This window comes from Thamnophis sirtalis, unplaced genomic scaffold (assembly GCF_051295495.1).
Source record: "Thamnophis sirtalis isolate CommonGarterSnake01/CBP01778 unplaced genomic scaffold, rThaSir2_p1.2 scaffold_3, whole genome shotgun sequence".
NCBI lineage: Eukaryota > Metazoa > Chordata > Lepidosauria > Squamata > Natricidae > Thamnophis > Thamnophis sirtalis.
Window position 1 is genome coordinate 708,035 of NW_028261383.1, and position 10,603 is coordinate 718,637.

General features: G+C 43.8%; 1 protein-coding gene across 1 annotated transcript; it reads right to left on the reverse strand.

Annotated features, from left to right (window-relative positions):
* Positions 1-239: 239 nt before the first annotated feature.
* LOC148046982 (arylacetamide deacetylase-like 4) lies at positions 240-8,238 on the reverse strand. Its single transcript, XM_087711207.1, has 4 exons — positions 7,750-8,238; positions 5,273-5,489; positions 4,202-4,265; positions 240-1,043 (listed from the first exon to the last, which is right to left on the reverse strand). Exons 1-4 carry the CDS (start codon positions 7,930-7,932, stop codon positions 269-271), a joined length of 1,239 nt encoding a protein of 412 aa, XP_087567333.1. The 5' UTR covers positions 7,933-8,238; the 3' UTR covers positions 240-268.
* Positions 8,239-10,603: the final 2,365 nt, after the last annotated feature.

Below are 10,603 nucleotides of genomic sequence, written 5' to 3' on the forward strand. Positions count from 1 at the left end.
GGGTGGGGTAAATCTGGTTTTTTTAATTCACTTTTGTCCGCCTGTGGGAACAGTGAACCCCTGAAAGAGCTACATTGGGTTTTCCATGAAGAACGAAGGCACATATATATGTGTCCCAGGATAACGTTGTAAGATCAAATCTGGGTTGGTCACTGGGACGAGAGGTTCACTCTTCCGAGTTTTCGGATTTCTGATGGAGCCCATCCTCAGGGAATTCCTCTCTACTGGAATAAAGGTAGTCCTTGACATAAAACAGTTCTGTTGAATTCTAGAACCGTTGTAGAAACTGGATCACACTGTTGAGACTCTTCCTCGTACCCGGGAACTCCAGTAGCCCCATACCTATCATCATGCTGATCCCGTGGAATCCCTCCTTGAGATGAACCCAGGTGACAGGCACACCGTTGTCTTCCAGCCTCTTCTTGTAGAGCAAGCCATCGTCTCGGAAAATGTCGTATTCGCAGGTTAAAAGGAAAGTCTCTGGAAATTTCTGGATGATGGCATCTTCCGCCAAGAGTGGGGAAAATGTGGGTTCGAAAATTATTTGGCATTTTGTGAAAAGTTCTTCTGAAACCGGACCAGGTACAAATGGCACGTAACCCCGGCTTTTAAATTCTTCCGGAATGAGTTCTACATTGATCCAGTTCTGATACTTTCTCATGAATTCCTGGGGAACGTGGGCATTGGCCATAATCTCATCGGCTCTGTCCCTCCTTCCTGAGATATAAACTGTGCCATGCCGAATGGCTAGTTCCTTGGTTAAGAGGGGAACAGAGCGATTTTGCTGGTAAGAAGGTAAATTAAAATCCAGACATTGGAGGAAAGGGTAGAGTAGGATGTGTCCCCGGAGCTGCGGCAGGTCCTTCGTTGTCACAAGTTGCTGAGCAATGCTGGCAGCAATTGTGCCTCCGCTGCTGTCACCGGCTAACACAATCCGCTTAGGGTCCACCCCGTAGTCCTGCGCATTCTTCAAAAAGTGCGCTACGGCCGTGTAGCAGCTGCATTGTTGAGCTGGATAGGGGTGCTCCGGTGCCAAGGGATATCTGAAGCAACAGGGAGTCAAAACAAAATATTTCAAATGCATTGGCCTTCCTATCCTCCTCCTCATCATCATCATCATCATCGCCCAGTCATCCAGATGTTCAGACTGGATTTGGCATTTTGTCTACCTATCGAGTCCTTACCAAGGATCTGGGATAGAGTAATGAAGCAATGAAGCGATTGACGTGATGTGCCAGGGCCTCGAGGCTGTTAGGGACTGGATGGGGGTTAACAAGCTTGTACTCAATCTAGATAAGACCGAGTGGCTGCTGTGCTTCCCTCCTACTAATTGACCAAGTGTTCCATCTCTCAGGCTGGGGGGTCAAACAGTACGCCCCTCAGACAGGGTCCGCAACTTGGGAGTCCTCCTGGACCCACAGCTGACTTTTGAACACCATTTGTCAGCTGTGACCAGGGGGGCATTTGCCCAGGTTCGCCTGGTGCACCAGTTGCGTCCCTACCTGAACCGGGAGGCTCTCACAACAGTCACTCGCGCCCTTGTGACCTCCAGACTGGACTACTGCAACGTGCTCTACATGGGGCAGCCCTTGAAGAGTATTCGGCGACTTCAGTTTGTCCAGAATGCAGCCGCGCGAACGATTGTGGGTGCACCTCGGTTCACCCACGTAACACCTATCCTCCGCGAGCTGCACTGGCTGCCTATTGGTCTCCGGATACGCTTCAAGGCGCTAGTCGTCACTTATAAAGCCCTTCATGGTATTGGACATGGGTACTTGAGAGACCGCCTACTGCCAATTACCTCCACTAGACCAATTAGATCCCACAGACTAGGCCTCCTCCGAATTCCATCCGCCGGCCAGTGTCGACTGGCGACTACCCGGAGGAGAGCCTTCTCTGTGGCTGCTCTGACCCTCTGGAATGAACTCCCCATGGAGATTCGTACCCTCACCACCCTCCAGGCCTTCCGCATAGCCCTTAAAACCTGGCTGTTCCGACAGGCCTGGGGCTAAAGATTCGCTGCCCCTATCTCGAATGGTATGATTGTTGCGCTTTTTAACTATGTATTGTTTTGTGTTGTTGTTAAACTGTCTGTATCCCCCCCTTCCCTTTTTGAGTTGTGAGCTGCCCTGAGTCCCCTTAGGGAAAAGGGTGGCATACAAATGAAATAAAACTCTAAACTCTAAATAGGCAGATCTGGATGTTTGATGGTGTTACAGACACCGCTGCAGGATGGAAGCTGTTCCAAGTGAAGCCACCTTCTGCAATTGACTGATGGCGAATTTGTCAATGCCACTCATGGCGTTCAAATGATGCTCCAGCTGTTTTGGGATTGCACCCAAGGCGCCTATTACTATTGGTTCTACGCTTCCTTCCCTTTGCTACAGTTGTTCTATTTCTATTTGTAGGGCTTTCTTTTTTGTTATCTTCTCCGGTTCTTTCTCTTCTATTCTGCTGTCTCCAGGCATCTACTAACCCCCATTATTGTTGTGGTTGTTGTTGTTGCCCCACAAAGACTGGGCAGCATGCAACAACTGTGGCCCAAAAGGGGGTAAAACTCACTTAACACTTAGCAACAGAAATGTTGGGGGTCAGTTGTAGTCATAGTTATAGTCAGAAAGCTGAGGTGGTACAGTAGTTAGGGTGCAGTACTGCAGGCCACTTCAGATGATTGTTATCTGCAGTTCAGCGGTTCTAATCTCACCGGCTCAGGGTTGACTCAGCCTTCCATCCTTCCAAGATGGGTAAAATGAGGACCCGGATTGTTGTTGGGGGCAATATGCTGACTCTGTAAACCGCTTAGAGAGGGCTGAAAGCCCTATGAAGTGGTATATAAGTCTAACTGCTATTGCTATTGCTATAAGTTGAGGACTGCCTGTAATTTTGTAGACTACTCTGAAGTAATGTACTGCATCCTTGTTTGTCCCTCATGGCTGTCAGTATCTTAGTGGCCCATCCAGAAAGAGAAGGGTTACGGCCAGAGGTGGGTTCCTACCAGTTCACACCAGTTCGGTAGAACCGGTTCGTCAAATCTACCAAACCGGTTAGAAGAAGTTCCACCAGTGGACCCGGAAAGCAGGCCACACCTACAGAAGAGGTTCCAAAAAATTTTGAAACCCACCACTGACACACACACACACAACACACACACACAGACTCACCCAGAGAGAGAAAGAGAAAGAAAGGAAGAAAGAAAGAAAGAAAGAAAGAAAAAAAGAAAAAGTGAGAGAGAGATGAAAGAAAAAAAGGAAAAAGGGACAGAGAGACAAAAAGAAGGAGAGAGAGAGAGAGAGAGAAAACACATGGCCGGCAAACCACTCCCACCAGGTCACATGGCCGGCAAGCCACTCCCACAAAGGAGGCCACATCCACAGAGTAGGTTCGAAAATTTTTTGAAACCCACCACTGACACACACACACACACAACACACACACAACACACACAAACACACACACACACACACACACACACACACACACAGAGACTCACCCAGAGAGAGAAAGAGAAAGAAAGAAAGAAAGAAAGAAAGAAAGAAAGAAAGAAAGAAAAAAGAAAAAGAAAAAGAAAAAAAGAAAGAAAAAGTGAGAGAGAGGTGAAAGAAAAAAAGGAAAAAGGGACAGAGAGACAAAAAGAAGGGGGGAGAGAGAGAGAGAGAAAACACATGGCTGGCAAGCCACTCCCACCAGGTCACATGGCCGGCAAGCCACTCCCACAAAGGAGGCCACATCCACAGAGTAGGTTCGAAAATTTTTTGAAACCCACCACTGACACACACACACACACAACACACACACAACACACACAAACACACACACACACACACACACACACAGAGACTCACCCAGAGAGAGAAAGAGAAAGAAAGAAAGAAAGAAAGAAAGAAAGAAAGAAAGAAAGAAAGAAAGAAAGAAAGAAAGAAAGAAAAAAGAAAAAGAAAAAGAAAAAAAGAAAGAAAAAGTGAGAGAGAGGTGAAAGAAAAAAAGGAAAAAGGGACAGAGAGACAAAAAGAAGGGGGGAGAGAGAGAGAGAGAAAACACATGGCTGGCAAGCCACTCCCACCAGGTCACATGGCCGGCAAGCCACTCCCACAAAGGAGGCCACATCCACAGAGTACGTTCGAAAATTTTTTGAAACCCACCACTGGTTACGGCAGTTGGATTTTGAGCCTTCTGCAATGCAATTCAATCACAGTTCACTTACCTGACGCATACGACCACAGTGTCACTTTTCCGGACAAGGAAGTGGGACAGCTTTTCATGGCTTTCTGAAATACCACAAAGAATTGGTTGAATTGATGTTCAGATGAGAAGATCCCATTCCTCCCACCCCTAACTCATAGATTTTTCTCTGAGCACATCCCTTTTTCCAATTTGGTCCTTTGTGTGCTGCTGGAGTAGGGGGTGTTTCCTGCCAGCATTACTACTGGTTTGGTGCCCAAAAAGTTTTGCGTGAGCGGCAGAGGTGGGTTCCTACCAGTTCGCACTTATTCGGTAGAACCGGTTCGTCAAATCTACCGAACTGGTTCGAAGAGGTTCCACCAGTGGACCCGGAAAGCAGGCCACACCTACAGAAGAGGTTCCAAAATTTTTTTGAAACCCACCACTGGTCCTTGGATATGATTATTCTACACTGTCATGCTCATATTTATAAAACTCAGTGCCTCTGTGAAAGGTAAGGATGACAACTGCGTTTGTGGTGCAATCAGAACATTGTGTATGTTGAAGTTGTTTTAATGCAAACCAAAGATGCCTTTTAAAAAACAAGTTTACATCATATTCTTATGCATGCCAGTGCTATGTGTGAGGTAATTTAAGGTGGTTCTGACAAGTGTCGTCGGCATCTTCATATCCGGTCACATGGGCGGCAAGCCACTCCCATCCAGTCACATGGGTGGCAAGCCACTCCCACAAAGGAGGCCACACCCACAGAGTAGGTTCGAACAATTTTTGAAACCCACCACTGGTGGGCGGGCTCACTTCGCATGCACATTTGCACTTAAAAAAAGGTCTGCGCATGTGCACAACATTAAAAAAGGGAAAATTACATTTTTGCAATGAAGATTGTTTTGCGCATGTGCAGAACAGAAAATCAAGATAGCGCCGCCGAGGATAGAATCGGTTCGGTTACCTATCCGGCCGAGTTACTACCTATTTGGCCGAACCAGTTCGAGCTGATAGGAACCCACCTCTGGTGTGGAGGAATCCTGATGCCCCTTATCCCACACATTTCCCCATCCCTCTTGCAGATCAAACAATTATTTGGAGAACTTACCGACATTCCCAAACATGCCTATCCCTCCGTAGATCCAGACAACTGCTCGCCTCTTCTCAGGACTTGGTGTTTTGGGCCAATAGACTCTTACTGACACTCCATCAAAAAGCATATCCTTGAGGATCAAGTCAGACGGCCTCCCTGCGGACGTTCCTTTCATAAGAAGCCTAAACATCACATATTCAGGGCAGATGCCCAGTTTATCCAGAAGTAAGGCCTGCACAGCGCAAAACATAAGGAAGAAACCGAGTGATAACGCATGAAGGGTTTCAGGTTTTTTTTCCCAAGGTTTTTTATTTTTTTTAACACAAGTTATACATATTATAGGAACAAAGAGTTGTCTGGGTCTTTTTTTTTACATCCTCTCATTTACATAATCCTTTTTACATCATAGTTTTGTTTTCACTTTCAGCCAAATTATTCCCATCCATTGTTTTTCATCTTTATAGTTATTTTTCAAACAGTATCTTCCATCGCCCCTTCAAAAATACACCAAATTTTCATTTCTTATTTTCTCCATTGGTATATTTTGCTATAAACAGCATACATCCTCTCATTCAATTTAAGCAAAGAGAACATTTCTTTCAAGTTTTTTCTACAATTAACAATATAATATCATTTCCTCTCAAAAATTCCAATTGTAATTCTTTTCCTTCTTCTCCCCCCTTCCCTCTAAGAACTTCTTTTTCTTTTTCCTGTTTTTGTGGTTATCGTATCTTTCCCTTTCCTCCGACGGAGAATCTCTGGGGAAATGGGAGATAAATTATTAACATCCCTCACTTTCTCTTCTGCTGTGAAAGAAATGTCAAAAGTAATTTCTTTTCCGTGAAACAGAATCAGAGGGATAAAAACACGGAAGAAATAGCTTTAGTTAGCAAATCCGTATCCTTAGCTGAGCCTTCGGAAACTTTGGGGCAATCGACCCTATCAATGTCCTCCTTTCAGAGAAGGTGGCATTTTGTTCCCACATTAGTGATTGGCCCCTTTATCTCTATCCCATAACTCTGTCTGTTCTCGTTGGAGTGAGACACGCTTCTAAATGGACTCTGCTTGAATAGAAAGCAATCCCTTTTTCCACTGCAAGAGAAACTGGATTACTCATATGTCTAGTTCAATGAAAATAAGGACTAGGGGAGACATGATAGCAGTGTTCCGATATCTCAGGGGTTGCCACAAAGAAGAGGGAGTCAAACTATTCTCCAAAGCACCTGAGGGTAGAACAAGAAGCAATGGGTGGAAACTAATCAAGGAGAGAAGCAACTTAGAACTGAGGAGAAATTTCCTGACACTTAGAACAATTAATCAGTGGAACAGCTTGCCTCCAGAAGTTGTGAATGCCCCAACACTGGAAGTCTTTAAGAAGATGTTGGATAGCCATTTGTCTGAAATGTTGTAGGGTTTCCTGCCTAGGCAGGGGGTTTGACTAGAAGACCTCCAAGGTCCCCTTGCAAATCTGTTATTCTGTTCTGTTCTGTTCTATTCTATTCTATTCTATTCAATCCTTCCATTCTCCACCATCCAGTCAGAGCTGAAGAAGCTTCTTGGATGAGAAGCAAAACGTCTTCAAAGAAAAAAACAGCTATTGTATTGTATTGTATTGTATTGTATTGTATTGTATTGTATTGTATTGTATTGTATTGTATTGTATTGTATTGTATTGTATTGTATTGTATCAGTTCAACTCCTTTGAAATCAAGCAGATATTCCAATCAATCAATCAGAATAGAGCTGGAAGGAACCTTGGAGGTCTTCGAGTCCAACCTGGAAATACCAGTTCACCTGAAGCATTAGCATTTGTTTCACTACTAGTTCAGCTGAACTGATGGGGTTTTTTTCCCGACCGCTTTGGGTGAACCAGTATGAACCGGTAGCATTTCACCCCTGCTTCAGGGGCTTTGGAGAATAGTTCGACTCCCTCTTCTTTGTGGCAGCCCCTCAAATACTGGAAGAGAGCAATCCAGAAACTGGTGAATAGATTGTCTCAATTGGGCCTCGGCAGCAAACCCAGCCCTTTGGAGGACCTGCCAAGAAAATCTTTCCAACAGGACCGGAAGGAACACCAAGCAGGGAGCAAGACACACAAAGCTGAAGCGGGAGGATAGGATAGGATAGGATAGAATAGAATAACAGAGCTGGAAGGGACCTTGGAGGTCTTCTAATCCAACCCCCTGCTTAGGCAGGAAACCCTTCACCACTTCAGACAAATGTCTATCCAACATCTTCTTTAAAACTTCCAGTGTTGGATGGACGGGAGCATTGCAGGGAGATCACGGGATCAGAGGGAGAGAGTGGCAAAGGTGAGGTAGATCCCCAAAGCAATCTGAGGCAAAAAACAAACAAACCCTGGATTTTGGTTTTCTTATAAAGCCGTCTAACCAAATTGTTGTTTCGGATGCTCCGGCACACCCAGTGGAGGGGTTGTGCTGGCCAGGCAAACCAACCGAAAGCAAAACTAGAATCCAAAGTCAGAGACTTACCAGTCCAGCAAAACTTTTCACGATCAAAAAGATAAAGCGCAGTTTTGTCCCCTGGTCGATTCCCGGAGGGATATGCATGCTGGTGAGGCCATAGTAAAGAGCCCACCCGAGGAATAAAAACGGGGCTGAAATGTAGAAGTAAGGTGCCATCGTCCACAGAGTTTGACCCCATGTCATTTCCATGGTGGGAAGGTCCTGAGATCAGAGATGGGATTTTTTTTCCCCCACTCAGTATCCGGCCAAAGGAAATTGCCTTGAAGTTTAATTTGCTTGGTTCTTCGTCCGACGGTCAGGTGTTCTGGCAGTTCTTTGAACAGTAGGCGATGGGTGGACTGTCAAGCCTTTTCTTATATGATTGCTCCCATATAAACTTCATATATATTGGGACATTGCATTAGATCAACCTGATCTGAACCAGTTGTCCTAAGAGATAGTAATATCATAATCCCTGAAGATTACTGGTATTATTTCATTTATCTCCCTTAATTAAGAATTTCAGAGGCACCCTGTGCTTTAGATAGGAGCCTCTGGACACCATGTTTCCTAACAGACAATTAGCTTTACACAATTTTTGAAATGAATACAACAGAATAACAGAGTTGGAAGGGACCTTCGGAGGTCTGCTTCTATTATTGTATACTGTCAGAAATTAGTTGTTTTCTAGCATAGCAAATTGTAACCTTAACACTGGACTGCAAACGTTACCTCACTGCTGCGTCTCGCTTCTATTCTTGGCTTCAAAGCTTGGCACATTTTTGAGAGCTAGTAGAAGAAATTGTTACACGGGAATATCAAACTGTATAGATAAAGGAACCAAACTAGGGAGTTTTCCTGGCTCATCAATCCTTAAAGCATTTTTTCCGAAAAACAACTTGGCCAAAGGGGGCAGCCATCCCCTACACAAGGCTATAGGGATACTCCATAGATAAGGTAGACAGAGACAGAAGCTTGAACAAAAAAACGCTTTAAAAATCACACCTTGGTAACAATTCTTTGTCTCTGGTTGTGTAAACTTTGTTTCTATCTGCCTAAAATGTATATAATACTCTGAGCCACTCTCGCAGGGTGTGGCTATTCCTTACATGCATTTTTTATGTTTTGGATATAGTTTTGTCACCCAGCTTTTGCTATGGCCATAAATAAAACCTGGCATTTTTTCCAAGGCCCATCTCGAATCTCACTCTCTTTGGCATCTCAGCTTTGGCTCTGCGAAAACTTCTGGAACCTTACACTATTCTATTCTATTCTACTCTACTCTACTCTACTCTACTCTACTCTATTGAAGCCTTTTCTTATATAATTTCAACTGGCCCAATTGGGCAACCAATCATAATTTAATCAGACCTAACCCTGAACAGACAGATCTCTTTGAACAGCACTCTGTACTTGTGGATTATTATATAAAGCAATATCAGTTTTGTTTCACACTGATCGTCCTGCAGATTAAATGAGGAGGTTCTTTTTTTTATTTATCTCCCTTAATTAAGAATTTCAGAGGCACCCTGTGCTTTAGATAGGAGTCTCTGGACACCATGTTCCCTAACAGACAATTTGCTTTACACAATTTTCGAAATGAATACAACAGAATAACAGAGTTGGAAGGGACCTTCGAGGTCTTCTAGTCCAACCCTCTGCTTAGGCAGGAAACCCTACACCACTTCAGACATATGGTTACAAACTTCCAGAGTTGGAGCATTCACAATTTCTGGAGGCAAGATGATCCACTGATTAATTGTTCTCTCACGAAATGTCTCCTCAGTGCTACGTTGCTTCTCTCCTTTATTAGTTTCCACCCATTGCTTCTTGTACTGCCTTCAGGTGCTTTGGGGAATAACTTGACTCCCTCTTCTTTGTGGCAGCCCCTGAGATATTGGGGCACTAATATTACATCACGTCTAGTCCTTCTTTTCATTAAACTAGACATACCCAGTTCCTGCAACCGTTCTTCATATGTTTTAGCCTCCAGTCCCCTCATCATTCTTGTTGCTCTTCTCTGCACTTTTTTTTACATTGTGGTGACCAAAACTGAATGCACTACTCCAAGTGTGGCCTTACCAAGGCATCATTGTCAAGTGGTATTAACACTTCACATGTTCCTGATTCTATCTTTCTGTTAATGCAGCCTAGAATGACAACAGCATCAAGGAGATTTCATGCCAAGCAGCAAGGGGTGGTGGTGGTTGCGTGTGTTTGCTCATTTTAACCATGAGTGTTTGTGTGAGAGATGCCCTGAGCGAGATCTGTGAATGCCTCTGTGCATTCCCCCCTCTTTCCCCCTCCTTCTGTGTCATTAAAGGGGGCTGTGGTTTTTCTGTTCATTTTAACCTTTTTTTTCTCTCCTGAAAAATTTGGGGCAAATGGGTGACCTGCTCAGGCACTTTTATCTTTCATTGTTTTGATCTTTTTGATCTGCGTATAAAAGCTATGCAATTATATTTCCTTTTCTGCTCTGAATACAATTTTGATTTTTCTTCTGGATTTTTTTTTAGGTTTAAAATGTTTAATTAAACCTATGAAAAGAAATGATTTTGAGATATTTTGCTTACATTTGTATATGTTTTAACCTACCTCATTAAGTTTGTTTTATTTTGAAGCTATTTTGTTTTACTTTAAAGCTGTTCTTCCTACCTCCCTCTTTGATGTCGGAGTCTAAAGTGCTCCATCCTATGTCACTGTTTCTTTGTTTGTTTGTTTCTGATATCTGCCTTTGGAGAATTTGCTTCCAACTGAATGGAATCTGATATTTTGGAGTGTTGACTAACACTCCAATTTTTTTTCCTTTTTTTATACTTATACTTTTTTGAAGCTGTTCTTCTTCCCTCTCTCTTTTATGCTTGGGAGCATTTTTAAACAC